At 39.0% G+C, this 16,143-nt stretch overlaps 2 protein-coding genes across 19 annotated transcripts in view; both read right to left on the minus strand.

Annotated features, from left to right (window-relative positions):
• Positions 1–9,438, minus strand: part of WDR19 (WD repeat domain 19) — a 47,330-nt gene extending 37,892 nt beyond the window's left edge. For 6 of the 10 annotated variants that reach the window (XR_003256565.1, XM_026085295.1, XM_026085298.1 and 3 more), the window contains exons 1-5: positions 9,355–9,438; positions 7,827–7,918; positions 7,523–7,588; positions 3,418–3,543; positions 126–241 (exon numbers count right to left, since the gene is read on the minus strand). Coding sequence is in view for 9 of the 10 variants with exons in the window: in XM_026085295.1 (XP_025941080.1) it covers positions 126–241; positions 3,418–3,543; positions 7,523–7,588; positions 7,827–7,918; positions 9,355–9,399 (445 nt within the window). In the remaining variant the exon portion in view is untranslated. Of the gene's footprint in view, positions 1–125; positions 242–2,979; positions 3,195–3,417; positions 3,544–7,522; positions 7,589–7,826; positions 7,919–9,354 lie in introns of those variants that run through there. The other 4 variants (XM_026085296.1, XM_026085299.1, XM_026085300.1 and 1 more) reach the window with 4 other exon arrangements.
• A 787-nt stretch (positions 9,439–10,225) lies between these two features.
• The window catches only part of KLHL5 (kelch like family member 5), a 62,765-nt gene continuing 56,847 nt past the window's right edge, over positions 10,226–16,143 (minus strand). For 8 of the 9 annotated variants that reach the window (XM_026085287.1, XM_026085288.1, XM_026085290.1 and 5 more), the window contains one exon: positions 10,228–11,995. In XM_026085287.1, the coding sequence (XP_025941072.1) occupies positions 11,939–11,995 (57 nt within the window). In that variant the 3' untranslated portion in view covers positions 10,228–11,938. Of the gene's footprint in view, positions 11,996–16,143 lie in introns of all 9 variants that reach the window. The other variant, XM_026085292.1, reaches the window with a different exon arrangement.

Below are 16,143 nucleotides of genomic sequence, written 5' to 3' on the forward strand. Positions count from 1 at the left end.
TGCAAGTTGAATATGAGCACATTTTGAGTTGCATATTCACACACAGAACAAAAAGATATCTAAGTGTATTAGCAAAATTCTACTCTGTTACAAATATGAAAGCTTAATTTCAATACAATGCATACCAAGAACAGGAATCTTGCGAGAAGTCTGACGGTTATATATAAGCAAGTTTCCCTTAGTCGTTCCAACAGCAAGTAAAGTTCCAACTCGAGACCATAATAAGATAGACATTGCATCCCTAAAATAAAGAAAATTCTTACATTGTATAGTAGAGGTTCCTTTCATGTGCTTACGCACAAAATACTTCGCATATGTTTTGAAGTTTTATGACACCACAGATTAAGCAGAATTTTTAAACTAAGTAAATGGTCTCTACAACAAGTATCAGAATTATTTAAGTATGCACATAACAGTGAAAGTAATAAACAGGAATATGAGTTAATGTAATAAGACTTGTACAAATGGAAATGTGTCCATAAAAATCAAGTGCCTTTGACATAAACATATCATGGGTAATTTGGCTGACAACACAGTTCTTAAAAAACACTGATAATGTAGGTAAGTGATATTTTTCAGTTCTGAATTGTTCTTTGTACTTAAATAATTCTATGAATACAACCATTTCCAAGTTAATAGATCTTCTAATTCCTTGACAAATTAGTCAATGTAATAGGAAAGCTTAGAAAGAGCAATTTGCACTTGACATTTCAGATAAAGTAAGGACAAATTTGGCCTACATTTGAGGGTACACTGAATAACACTATACATTGCAATTAAAAAAAAAGCCTCCTAAACAAAAAAAATTTAATCAAAAATTTCTACTGTGCATAGTTATTTCCATCAACATCTCTCACATCTTTTTAACCCTTTCCATAAGCATACAATAGCAATCCAAACCAAATTTTGGGCATTAATTAACATGTGAAATGACTTCCAATATTTGGTTTGCCTGTTGGGGATTTTGTTTGTGCTTTTTTTAATTTTGAAGAGAGGAGGATACCAGGAAAGCCTGATTTCCACACAGTTTATGCCTTAGTGCTTATGCTGCTCAAGCAGTAACACTGTGACAAAAGAAGCACGAGGCACTTCAATTAATTTATGTATAAACCATCCTAGCAAAGCTGCCTCCAATAAGCAATTTGCCTCAGATATTACAAAGAAAGATCATGAAGGAACTGCAGTAAGAGCATAATCTGTTTTGATAAGTACCTTCTGTGCTCTTCTGTGCTTGCAAACTGGTAAGGTACTCTTCCCCCCAAAATACTTGTTTACATATGAAAAGGTGGTATAATACTGTCTATTTCTTTATGCAACATAGTGTGTATAAACATCTTCATAAATTACTATGATCCTATAAAAGGCTATGGTTTAAAACTGACCTTTTCAAAAAAACCCTGCTTATGAAACCTATACAAAACAAATCATCAAGAACTATTTTAAGGCCAAAGCTGATGTATCCTACCAGAGCAGAAGACTAAAACAATGCCCATTATAACAACATCTACACTAAAGAGGCATATCGCTATTAGGTAATGACAAAAATGGAATGATTAAGAAATAACTGAGTAATCCAGAAATAGCTAAACATTCTGAGGGATGCCTATCTGATGCCACATATAATTAATTAGAAGGTAGAAAGAAGTTAACTATTTTGAATTTCTTGTTGTATGTACAATCATTTTCTGGATTTGAAACTGTTTTCTAACATATGACTTATCATTTTAATAACAAATAATCTTCAAAAAAATAACATCACTAAATCATACATAGTTTARGCCACTGTGCATTTTGTGTGAAGTGGCTGTACTTTTTCTTCTCTAAGAGCAGTAGAAGTTGTAAAAAAGTTATTTTTTTAATACAGTTTAAGTTCAGTTTCAATGTATACATATACATGGTACTAAGCTGTAAAATATGAAAATATCCCATAATCAAATATCCAATATTCCAAATGAAGTTCACAAAGCACAAATGTAAATGCCAATGCAAATATGGAATACTTCCATATTTCAGACATGGAGTTCTTAACCYGAATCTGGAAAAAAAAAAAACTCTGCAAAAAAAGAGTCCCACAAATCTTTTCAAATGAACTAAATTTTTTAATTTAATGGTTGAAACACTCCAATTTTAGTATCTTTCTCTACTTTTTACATAAAAGCAAAAGAAATTTAAAGGGTTAAATCAGAAGGAGAGTTTGGCTCAACTCACAGATAAATAAAATAACAGCAGTACCCAATTAGCTGTTTCTCTGCTCAGGCAAGTGCCCTAACAACCATGGCATGAATGTTTATGTAGAGTGGAACAGCTTAGCATAAGAGATTCAAAGAAGCCAAAATTTAAGTGTTAACCCAATGCTTAATTGTTAAGTAGGCCCCAGGAAACTCTTTGAAGTCCACTGTCCAACTCAGAAAGAGAGGGATTTGAACCTGTGCCTTCCATATCTCCTTCAATCCTAAAACAAATAGGAGCATCACATCTGTTTTGTGAATGGCATTTCAATCCTTTTATAAATCTAAGGGAAAAAGGAAAAGTCCTAACACCACTAAAATCATTTCCCTTTCTTATTTTAAAGTTCCCATTTACTTGGGTGAAATACTTTGGAGAAAGTTTGGCTGGTGTAGTCACCAAAAGAATTCAATCATCCTTGTTGCTACCACAAAGTGGAAACATTAAAGAGAAACTCTCTTAGGACTTTGGCAAGGTTGGCAATTAGAAAAGAGACAAAAACCCCACCACAGTAAACCCCTCAAAACCAGCAAATCATACCAAAAAAATTCAGCAACAAACTGTAGAATATCAGTCTGACAGTATATATCCTCTATGTTAACAAATTCGACCTTTTAAAGATTAAGATACAAAAAAGAAGTCCTAAAGTTGAGAACTCCTCATGGAAGACACCAGTGAAGGGAAACGGGACAGGATGGTAACTCATACTTTCCAGTTTTGCATATTTAACTTAGCTGTCTAGTCTTTCCATACCCTTAATGAACAAACAGTGAAGTTCTCTTCACTCTCAGGGTACCCAGGTTGCAAGCACAACTTTCTCCACTATATCTGAAGCCTCAAGCTGGACTTCAAAGTTAGATGATATGAACACTCTCACATCTCGTGAACAGGCCCATGGTTCAGGTGTCAGTATTCATCCCAATTTCTAGAGTAACAGATGAAGTAAGTCTTCTCAAGTAGCTGCATGACTATAGGATTTTATAGGTTAAACACAACATACACTCTACCCATAGACAGAAAACAAAGATTACAATGCATGAGTATGATATCCCAATGGCAATTCAACCGAGAAACATATTGTATCATATTGCACTAGCATCAGCTTCTAAGTCATTTTAAAAGATAGCATCAAGAACAGCAGATCATAATGGTCTAACTCTTCAAATACATACTTTTAAAAAACCATCTTACCTCATGCCACTGTCTAGCTGGCTTGTTTTGTTTGTGTTTGCATCCCACAGATAAATGGTACTAGATTTGTCTGTGATTACCGCTAAAGTATCTCCATCCTTATCCCAGTCCATAGCAACACAGTTACTGAAGGAAAAAAAGTAGTTTCACTAATAATATTAAAATGTAATAATGTTAAAATATGTTTAAAAGTATACAAGAACAACCAGAACTGTATACAATAAGTCCCTGCCCTTCCTTTTCCCTCCCAAGCAAACCCATAACAGGCTGTTAGATTTATATAGAAAACATATTTTACAGCAACCACATTCTCACTCAAATCTTATCTAAACTGCAGAGGCTGAAAAGAAGGTCATAAAAAGAGGATTGTTACCTAGGTTCGAGAATTTGAAATACCACCATCTAGATTTTTAAGAGACACTGAAAAACCCTGTAAGGTTCTATTTTGTCAGAGGCCACTCCCTATTGGGAATATTTCTCTCCTAGCTTCAAAAGTATAATGAACCTGGATAAGAAACCTATGCAGAAGCAAGAAAAGCCTCTACTCACAAATAGTTCCCAGAATGAACACAACAGCAGACATATCCATGAATCTCTACTGAATAGGAAACAGCATGGTTTACAACATATTTTTACATCAACATATGCTGCAGACTAAAAACCTATGACATATGAGACTACTCTTTCCTTTCTAGATAAACAAACTGATAGTTTCAGGTTAGAAAAGGTATCTTTTTGAAAGACTCCACTCTCCTTCCTATTCAAATGAAAACCACTAGTTCAAGCAACTACAAAAGTGTCCCGTGGAAAGGTATGTAATACCTGTAATGGCTGTAAGCAATTTCAGTAAGTTCAAGTTTCTCCTATCTTGTCTTTTTAAAACCTTCTTGTTAATACTTAACAGCCAATAGGAGCATCAAGAGCAGGTATAAAAAGAACAGCAACAAACAAAAGGGAAAAAACTCAGAAGGATAAGAATTAAAACAAATTCTATCAACATAATGGTAGGATGATGCTTATGGCATCAACTATTATAGCAGAAGACRTTTGATATTTTGAACTCCATTCTTATGTAAGAAGAGGTCTAGCAGACATAAGTTAACCAACAAATAAAGCAGCAAAGTTTGGACTGAGTGGGAGATTCTCCATATAAGCAACCTTGTTTCTGCTTAAACTGTGTATCATAGAAATAGTACTTCATAATAATAATAATAATAATAATAATAATAGAGAACTTATTTTTCAATCATGGCAAAAGGCTGGGAGTAAATAATCAAAAGACTAAACCTAGACTTAACTAAGTAGAGGATTTGCTGGTAGGCCTGAAGATGTCAGTACTATTCACACTACTGTAAGCGGATGATAATTATTTTCACATGACTTAAGAGCAGGTTGTTATTACACAATTCTTCTCTCTACTTTGCCATTGGAACAGAACATTTAGAAATAACTATTTTAAAACCAGTTAAAATGTTATATATACCAGGGGTCATAGACCCCTGAAGGAAAGAATCACATTTGTATTGGGTAAGCATGGCTATATCATGGGCAGAGGGCCCAGGCAAAGAGCGGGAGAACTGTGAAATTCCAGTCGAAAAGTGTAATGGCACAAGGCCTAAAACACAACAGGACTGATTTATGTAAAAATACAAGGAGAAAGAAATGCAATTAGGCTTATAGCTATGATAACTTTTACCCAAATTGAGGGTCATGGGAGGGTTTAGGTGGGTTTGAAGAGAACAGAGGAAACAAAAGTTTTCTGGCAATCATTTCCTGACCCTACTCCAGAAGAACTCTATCTGTTTTAGCAACAGCTGATCAATAGCACAAATTGAATAAGTTCAATCTTGAAGGACTCCTGAACTGTTGGTTAGGCTCTCAGAAACAACCAGTCATCAGCAATCTGTAAGGCTGCAGGAGCTATGACCTTCAAGCTTTGCTCAGGCTGCTCAATCTACAGAGCTAGAAAACAAGCACACAAGGGAATCTGGTCTGACTGCTAGTTAGCAAGGACAAGTAATTTCTTAAATGAACTTCTGTAGCCAGAAGGACTGAGCTTCTGTATAAAAATTTTTCACTGAATTACCAGATACAACCCGTTTGATTAGATTAGGACCCAAATTAGCAATGGAGCTAGAAGACCAGCCAGGAGGGACATCACAGGGCTATAACTTTACCTTTCAGTGAAGGTGCATGTGTGAGAGCAGTACATTAAAGCTTTGCATCTTTCACAAAGTGGTACAAAAGGCTCATTTCTGATCTTTTGGATCAGAGTCACACAAACAAATCTCCTTTTCTCCCTGCACTAGCTCCTGACCCTGTAGGAACTCCCCTTCCCATCATGAAAGCCAAGGCGTAAGGTAATGCTAAGGACTCCCCTTCCCAACATCTGCACCAATCCCCAGAACGGTGGAGGACCCCCAACACAAGCTCTTCACAGAATTCACCACTGATTCCACCTGTCTGACAGCTTTCTTCTCTTTTGGCATTTTGCTGGACAGAACAAGCATATACAATATGCTCGTTATTATGGGCAATACAGCACAGAATGAGCTGGGCCATGGATACTACCAGCAGGTCAGCTAGGTCAGATGCAATGTAATGTAAGTACAGGGAGTATTATCCCAACCTTTTCACTGACATAGCCAGCCCACATTATGAATGGTACCTGACCAGAATAGAAGTTTGATATAGTCCTTTTCATGAGACCTTCCTTGTGAAAGGACAGCAGAAACTGACAACCACACACTCATTAAGAGGCTCACCTAAACAAAAAAGCTGTGTCAAGATGCAGTGATCAGTAGGATACAAGCAAGCTTGGTAAAGACAATGAGAATCAGGTCTGTTAGTTCGGTGTAAGGTGGCAAATACCATAAACTCCAAAACTGGATTTCTAGAGGGTTCTTGGGGAACTAGTGATTGTGGCTCAGACCTACCAGTGATATAGGGATACATAAGTGAAATTCTGGAAATGAAAGTTAGACTGGAAAAGAAAGTTAGGATTTAAAACTTTAGTGGAAGGTTGTTTTTGTTTAAAAAAAAACAACAGAATTTAATGTTTCATATCTTGCATAAAAAGAGAAACCTGAATTTTCAACACGTGGCTGAAATAACAATATTAAGAAGGAGAAGGAATTAATTTTATTGTGTATAAGAAGCTATCTATGGGAAGAGTATGACCTCTCATAGGCAACACGTTAGCCTTGACTAAGGGTTCCACCCTAATCAAAATGAATCAGGTTGCTTGAAATAATTAAAAAAATCAGGAGTTTGCATGAATACTTAAATTATGAGCAGGTAAAACACCCATACAAAATGGAAAGTACATAAATGACACCATTGCTACATCAGGTAGTAATGGTGCCCAATGAAAGTAGATTTATACAGCAAAACAGTGTGAGGACCTGATGTCACAGCATGTGCACTTCAAGGGGTTTTACTCTGGACATTGTCTAGCCTTTTCCCTGTGGACAGAGGTTTTTTTAGCAGTTGGAGTGCAACTTTCAGTTTAGTTTCATCCGAAAGGAATACAGCTTGTACACTCTGAGACCACTCTCTATTGTGAATCAAAGCACAGTAAATAGGAAAAATAGGGAGATTCACTTCAAAAGCACACACTTGATCTAAACTAAAAATGCTACCATAGACATTATGCCAGTGACACCAACAAAAGTACTAGCAACAGAAGGATATTTTTCCTCAATAGGGCTATGATGCAAATTAGTAGAAAATGGACAGTAGTGAGAATGTAGTCGCTCTAAACATAATGTGGATATATTGTATATGACCTCGGTATGTTTATTCTTAACCTCTTATCTTTTTCTAGCTTTTTAATGAACTAGATCAAGTTTATTATTAATAAAGAAAGCTTTGGATATAAGGATATATTTTTCTGACTATTCTTGATAGCTTATTACGAATTCACCTTTTGTTTCAGGACTACATCTTGTCTCACATTCCATACATGCTCATAAGCTTGTCTTCTTTTCTAGCTATATCAACCAGAGATAGTACCCCTTCCTACAAACCTCTCATATTGTATAGGCACCTCATCAGAAGAGTAGCATTTTTAAAGTATACATTTCAAACCCATCTTAGTACCTACCCTGGTAAGTTAATTTCATTTCTCTTCTGACCATGACGATCAAAAATTTTCACAATGCGATCACCTCTAAAAAAGATTAGCATACAGGATAATTCTTTTTCTTCATCTGCAAATAATGAGTTCATAAACCTTTTTCCACATTGAACTTTTATATCACAGTAAGGCAGCTTAAGAGTTTAATATTTTTACATTGATAGGGAATTGATAAATATTTTGCATTGTTTTAGATCTGTTTAACAATGTTTTCTCCCCCCTACTCTCAATGATTTGTATGGATATATACAACAGATATTTGTGATCTTACCCTGTTACAGCAAGGAAATTTCCCAAAGTTTTCTGCCAAGCAAACTGCACAGGGGAACCAGACCAAGCTTTTTCTAATAGAGTGAATACTTGCTGGGGGACAAAAAGGAGGGAAATTATACATTTTTAAATTGTAAGCATATAACAATATTACATCCACTTAACACATGTTAACAACTATCAGTTCTGTGGGGAAAAAAAAGTTCTGGGCAATAATAATGCACCAAAGGACCAAAATTCCACAGAAAATTCTTTTGGTTTGTGCTGGAAAAATTGAAGTTTCTGGTGCCGAGTGCTTGCATTGAGAACTACCATGACAATATCACAGCTGTCATTTTTTACTCTTATAGTCACATATACTGGAACTGAGACATTGCAGGAGACTCTCCCCTTCATGTCCAAAAACCATAACATTTAGCTCGCTAGGTTCCATGGAAAAATCTGAGACCAAAAGACATCCTTAGGGCACAAAACACAAAAGGCAATGAAACAGGTAAACATCTCTTCTTTTAAAAGATATGCAACTGTTCTGTCCTCTCTTAACTCAGGACCTCAAAGCAACCTGACTTTGAAGGAAGATTCTGACTTCTGACTAAGAAAGTTTCTTAACTGTATCTTCCTTTCACAGCCCCTGGATAGATTTTTCTGTGAAATAGGGGTGGGATAAATCCTGCAACTTTGTTTCACAGTGTAGTCTCACATTTTTCCCCCTCCCACATCACTGGATAAACACCAAATGCCTGGAAAGCCTGCTCAGCCTTTGACGAAAAAGTTCCCCATCCCCTCTATCGGGTACACATAAGCTCAGCCAATCTTCACGTTCAGTTTGCCTTTTACTTACATAAAGTATACGGAAGTTAACGAGCACTGCACCTCACAAACACAAATAGCATCCAACAATGACATTTGATTTTGAATCAATTTTAATAAAACACTTAATAAATCAATGATAAAGAAAAACGTTATGGGGGTGCAGGCCAGCTCCAGCTCTTCACGACCCCCGAGTACAGCGCCAGGGCAAAGGCGCAGGGCCCCAGCCCCTAGCGCGCCTGAGCAGGGAACCGTCCCTCTCGCTCCTCGCGATCCGAGGAGGGTGCCCTGCCGGCTGGAGGCGGCGCTAGGGCACAGCGACACCAGGGCGGCGGCAGCACACCCGGCGTCTGGAGGTAGCGGCTTCGGCCGGCCCAGCGGCGCAGGCAACCGTCGCGGGAAGGATCAGCCCGGCCGGAGGCAGAGCGCCCTGGGCCGCAGGGGCCGTGCGGGCGGCGGCGGCCCCGCTCTCCCCGGTAGAGGCAGCCCGCCCGGCCTCCCGCCAGCCGGAGGTCGCCAGGCGCGGCGAGCACGGGCCGGGTTTTATCCGCCGCGCCGCCCTCCCCTCCCCAGGCCGCAACCGCCGCCAGGCCCCGCTCGACGCCCCGACGCGGCGCGGGGACACGACGCACCGCAGCACCCCCGCGAGGCCCGTCCGCCGCCCGCGGGCCGAGGCGCCGCGTCGCGCCCCCTCCACGCCGGCGGCTGAGAAAACTCACCTTCATGGCGCCCACCGCTCGCCAGGCAGCGCCGCGCGTGCGCATGCGCCGCGCCCCTTCGTCCCCCTTCGTCCCCCCTTGCCAGCGCGCGGCGTCGGTGTTACCCCGGAGACGGGGGGCGGGGCGGAGGAAGGCCAGAGCCAACCACAGCGGACGGACGGGGTCCCGCCCCGGATCCCATTCGAAGGCTGCCCTCGTGCCCCGCCCCGGGCGGTGAGGCGGCGGCTGCGTGTGCGGGGCTCGGTGYCTCGCTGCGCCCGCGAGGGCGGCTGCTGCCCCGCCGCTCGCTGCGTCACGCCGCGCGTCTCGCGGCCGCTGCGGCGGTGGGGGGCAGGCCCGCTCTCGCTGCCGGTGCTCCGTGCCCCGGTAGGGGAAGCCGAGCGCCGGCGAGGAAGGCAGTGCCGTGCCCCCACGCGTGGAAATGATACATTAAGGTGCTGCGTTAAATGAAAGCTGAGGTTCATCAGGAGCGCCTAAACCAGCTGAGTTACGTTAAAATACAAACTGGATCAGCTGTTCAACGCCACGTTTGATTTAGAACATAAACTGAAACTGTACGAGAGCAGCTGTGATGGTTTGCCATAGCTGTACCTGCTCTATGAAAACTTTAGCTGCTCTCTTTAAAAAAAAAAAAAAAAGGGTCGGCAGTACATTCTGTAATAGCTAAAAAAGAGCACAGTTCCAGCACTCCACCAGTGCAGCACAGCGCAAGGGAAGAGGAAGTGACATACTCAGAGGTTTGGTGTTTTGCTGGAAACACAAATTATGCCAAAATGGGATTATGCTAATAGAGTAATCRAATTTTTAAAAATGACATACAAACAATAGTTTTAAAGAGGAGTAGGAGTCTCCTATGGCACAGTAAAATCATCATATACATTACGGTGAGGAATACAGCATTATATAGTATGTATTATAAGTATCCAAAGAGATATGTTTTTGTAAAAACATAAGTCCAACAAGATGAATTGTAAAAATAACATTTCCTAATTAAATCCTTTAAATTGCTAATGCATGTACACAGCATTATTTTGTAAGCTACAGAAAAAAGGAACTAAACCATCAAAAATGTATTTAAGTTTAACTGTATTCAATTTCAAACAGTGCAGATTTCATCACAAAGTTTTACTGCTCAGTAATTTCTTTTAAAACAATAAATAGTTCACTGAGAGCATTAACACAAATTTTAAAATTACAAATGTACAAAGACTTTGGGTATCAGACACTTCAAACTTACTTTTCAAAAACATTCAATGGGCTCACATCTTCAAAGTCTCCATTACAAAGAAACATACTGTATTACCTACTGTTTTGAAAACATCAGAAACAAGGCACAGAAAAACAAATACAAAAAGACTTTCAGAGAACATTTGGAACGTTCAAGCAATTCTGTGTAACATAACATAGCAGTCAAAAAAGGCAAATTATAAAGTATCTGAAAAAAATTAAATAACTGTTAAATAATGTAACTAATCTGATTTAATCCTATGAGGCACACTTACTCTCCTACAAGATGCTGAACATGTTTAGATGGTGGTAGTTAAGCACCTTATAGGACTGGGCCCCTTACACTTTGAAGTAACAATTATTTCATTTCATCATATAAAATTATACTTTTAAAATTAGTGCAAAGCCTCAGGTAAAATATAATTAAAGAGTATCAAAGTAGACCCTTAGTGTAGGTGTAATGGAATCCTTACAAAATTCCAAAGTGCTCCTATTAAACTTCCATAGGTTAACCTTTAGTCACACTTCAGAATTCTTTCAACTTATAACTCGTGCTTTCTTAAAAATAACAAAGTAAATATAAGAATCAGATTAAGTAGAGAAAAAGGTATGATGTTCTGCATCTTATGTAAAACCTTTAAAAGTCCAAAAAGTACACTGGATGCCAAAAAGTTTCTGCAGAAATTATTAAATAGAAGATTACTGTTAGTGTAATAAGACAATATTTAAAATAAGGCTTTGGTTAAATAAAAAGTATACTACATTAGGAATGCTGAAAAAAGTGCAAAAAAATTCACCAAATACACACCTTCATTTCCAAGGCAAGCATTACACCCGCCATTTACAATGGTTTGCATTGGTTTGTCAGCCTGCATTGTAATAGCTCAGATACCTATAGCAAAACATGTTTATTAGAGGCAAAATAAATATATGGATTCCAATCCTGTAACTTGTTTCACCCAAATCAGTGAAACTATATCCATTAATAGCATCACTCGTGTGCATGTTTGAGGGATCAAGGCCCTAAGTCTGTAACATTTGATTATTTTAGAACAGAGTTCACTCATTTTCTTAGTATTTCCTAAACAGAAGTCCTCTGCTTGAAACTAGCTGGTCACAGCTGATTTGCTTACAAATAGAATTCTTGTAACATATGGGTAACAAAGATGATATTTTTAAAAAGGTGCTCAATATTGGTCCATAACAACAACATGTATATGCTAGCTAAGACCAAACATTTTGCTCTGTAGTGGATATCCTGCATCTCATGTTTATTGGTGCAATGTTAACTTGCTTGAGGTAAAAAAGAAACCAGCTGAGTCTACAGAGGAGAATGTCACCTTCATAGAGAAAATTATTAAAGTTTTACAGTCACAACGCATGCTCCAGCTCTTCCTAAGCACAATGGTGCAACCTGCAAGCAAAAAAAAAAAAAAAAAAAGAATGTAGTCCGCTTTAAGTATTTTTTCTAAGATTGACCATGGTTAACAATTGTAATAATAGGTGTACAGCTGTAGTAAAGTAAAGCTGCAATATCATCCACATATTCTGTAACTTGACTTAAAAAATTAAATTGAGACAAAATTGATATAAAACCCCTCAGAAAAAGTATTTTATGATAGGGTTAAACTCCTTGAAATCAACAGCAAAACCCAAGAATATGAAACAATTCTTATTATTGATTTCAACTACTTGGTATTACAGGAAAAAGAATCCTTTCTTGTGAATTATTTATCAAACTGGATAACTGACCTAGACTGTCTGACAACTGACTGGCAAAACTGTTTCTTTTTCTCTCAACCAGAGAATCCCAAATGTGACAGGGACTTTGAGACAAAGATTGTTAGGTGGGCGGTGAACTTACGTAGGGACAATACATCTTGAAGAGGAGCCTGCAGGTAAATAACTTACCTTTCTCCTTCCATATGTACATCCACACATAGTGCATCAATACAGACATTGGCCTACGTTGCTGGAAAATAACTTCTGAGGCCCTAACAAAATAAAGGCTAAAAAGCAGTCCTTTCAAAGGCAGGACTCTGATGCTTCAGCAAGAGGATAATGCTTTAACAGTGCTGACTGCGCGGATCCCAGCTACAGTGGATCCCTATGCCACAGGGAAACTGCTACTGTTGCTTGAGCTCTAGTGGAATGAGCCCTAATCTGTACAAGAGATTCCCTTCTTGGCTGTGTCACAGCACGTTTTCAGACGGTCAGTTATCCACTGAGAAAAGTTCTGAATGGTTACATAGGTAAGCCTTGGACCATTCAGCAGCTGACATAAAAAAGGCCCAGAGACCTTCTAAGGGGCCTTGTGTTGCCAATGTAAAAAAGCATGGCATGCCTGCATCCAGAGAATGCATGAGGTTAGTACTGGAGATATGTGGCTTAGGGAGTGGAGATGAAGGGGCACGTACACACTTCCTGACTTAAGTGAAATTTTGACACCCTCTCAAGTAAAATCTTTGTATGGATTTTAAACCCAATCTTAAAGAAAAAAAAAAAATAAGAAGGATCAGCCAAAGTCTGAACTGCTTTATTTTCCTTGCAGAAAATCACTGTGACCAGAAATGCTATTTTTATTGACAATGAAGAAAAGAAATGTGTTACCACTGGTTCAAATGGCTTTCCCATTAAAGATTATATCGGATTTAGGTCTCAATGTGGGAAAGGAAGTCAGACAGAAAAAACAATTAAACCCTTCAAAAAGCTACTGGTAATATGATGAGAATGTGGCAAATCCTTAAAAGTACAGGCATGCAGGACCAAGACAGCAGCAAGGGGTACCATGAGTGAAATAGAAATAAAACAGAGTTCTTTACATCCAACCAAAAGCCCAGAATTACTGTCAAACATAAGATTGGATGACATGATTTAGCTGTCTTCCATGCCATGAGAAGGTAACTGTTTCTCTGCCTGAGTTTTCCTATTATGTAGGGTTTGTTTGTTTTTTTACTCTTGATAAGAATGTTTTTAACAGGAAAAAAAAAACAACAAAAAACCCAACTGTGTTGGCACTCCAAGACTCACTAAACATACAAGGCACAAGATTAAGAGAAGTGATATTCAGATGCCAAAGACTACCTGAGTACATTGAAAAAAAGACTGGGCAATAGCAGAAAAGCAGTTGCATTTCTTGAATAAGAAAGTACTCTTCTAAAACTGCATGGGCCAAACTGGGACAGAAAACCATCAGTAATATTTTACTTGGCTAACCTTGAGAACTACCCTGAGAGGAGGAGAATTAAAGGAAACATATATCAACCCTCCTGGTTATGGATCAGCTATGCATGCAATTCAACCTGGGAACAAAGCAGTTCTGGGGCAGAACTGTGGATATTATTAGTTGATTGCTAAGGAAAGGAAACCAGTCTTGGGATGGCCTCAGTCATTTGTAACTGTTGCCAAAACCTGGTTGCAAACCCCACATTTACAATCTAGTATCCTGAAGTTTTAAGATGACGAAGTCTGTGTTGTAGAACTCTTAATACCACCAGAAGGTAAACTGCTGACAAATGAATCTAATAGCCTAAGTGTTCAGTCCAGCCTGACTACTTTAAATAGTTGAAAATACCTCACAAATTGCTGGGTTTTGGTATAGAACATTACAGTGGTTTCACTGATCTACATGTACTGACCTGCAACACATGGTAGAAGTGTACAAGCAGATCTAAACTCTCTCTGAATCTTTGTGTATTTTGTGCAAATTGCACACAGTCCTTAACACCTGAAGTCTCAGACCAGTGAAATGAGCTTCCCAGCAGAGAAGTGAGATTTCCTGGATGAACTGAAAAAATCTAAGATATTGTCTGGGATCTGCCATCAACAGATGGAAGCACAATTTGGGACAGACAGTGCCACATTCATTGAATAATCGGTAGGAATACTGACCACTCAAACCTGTGTTTGCCAAACTTCATGTTCTAGGTCTTCATTCATTCTCAGAGATATCAAGATGCCTTGTGATGTAAGAAAGCTAAGAACAGCCTTATTGTGATAGCAGGACAAGACTCCAAGCTTGTTGTGAGATTTATTGGGGATAAGAGCAATCCTATCAAAGAAAGGCTCCAGTTGCTATTAAGCCCAGTTCTGAGTCTTTTAGTTCCAAGCAGTGAGTGGAAATAGGGTACTATTTTCACGTGTTTACTCTGAAAACAAACCTAAAATGTTTAGAGGGGAAGCTGACAGAATATACCTCCCATTAAAGCAGATTGCTTTTTCTGAGTCAATCATCCAACTATGGAAAAACCATTCTCGCTTGGCTTCTTAGAAGCAAGAAACTGGAGCCAGAATCTTTGTGAAGACCACTGTTGGGATAGAGAAACTGAAGAGGAGAACTCTGAAATCTCACAGTGATCTTGACCTACTGTGAAGCCAAGACAATTCTAATAGGAAGATCTGTCAAGGCTGTTGAAGTATGAATGTAGCATGTCTTGAAACTCTAACAAATCTGCTGGAGTACCTAAATTAACAGTTTACAAGAATAAATTAACACCACCATTTTCACCTGAATATTTGATAAAATCTTGTTTAGAGTTCTTAAAATCAGAATCAGTTTCCCCAGCCTCTATTCTTTCATTGTAACGGGAAGTCACTTCCGATAAGACCCTTTTTCACTGAGATTCTCTTGGACTTGAAAAGGCGGCAGTTTCTAAAATTTCTGCCCTAAAATTCCACTGCCCTCTCCTGAATTCTATGTGGATGAAGTGGTGGCAGGTTGCTCAGTTAACAAGAAAAAGGAAGGTACACAGACACTTCCAAATCCCTCTAGTAAGGGTCCAAAACTGGCCTGTGTACAGGGATTGGGGATTCAGTGAAATACAAAGGGTCAAGGCTAAGGATCCAAGGTTACAAGTGGTTACCACCTATACAGCATGTGAGGTTCCTTTAGAAGTAATGGTGAGGAGCACTGCTACACATTTTTCTTCCTTTAGCAGGACAAGTAATGTTATGGATTATCACTATCAGTACTGCCACTGAAGGCCCCAAGCTCTGGTGAGCCTTTCTGGATGCCTTACCATGCTTTTAAGATCTTGTAGCAGTATGCAATGGGGGAAATGGAGAGCTCAGTGTCCTTTGTTACAAAGATTTTGACAGAGTGCAGTTCAGGAAACAAACTTATTCTTTTTGAATTAGCAGTTTTGGGTTATTATTGGGATAGCATATTCACAAGGTCAGAATTCAGTTGCCTTAATAATGGTGTCTAATACTAGGTCATCTAGTTCTAGATGACCTAGGACATTCATCCTGGCCTGCAGCTGCCACTGCAAAAGGGCCTAGGTCTCCCATAGATCCTGTGTTGTATCTGCTACCATTCTGTGGATGTTTCAGATACTTTAGGGTATCTCAAATGGCAAGAGATACCAAAGGACAGTCTGCCCAGGCTGTGCTTATGTGAGCTGCTCCCACAGACAGGCACATTCCTGGAGCTATAAAAAAGTAAAAGTAATAAAGCTATGAATTGATAGTAATGATTTCTGATCATAAATTGAAGATTATTTTTTAGCTAGGTGAAAAGACTTCCTGACAGTTCGACACAATATTCATAGAATGTCAGGAAGG

Source organism: Apteryx rowi, unplaced genomic scaffold (genome assembly GCF_003343035.1).
Source record: "Apteryx rowi isolate R43461 unplaced genomic scaffold, aptRow1 scaffold_664, whole genome shotgun sequence".
NCBI classification, from domain to species: domain Eukaryota; kingdom Metazoa; phylum Chordata; class Aves; order Apterygiformes; family Apterygidae; genus Apteryx; species Apteryx rowi.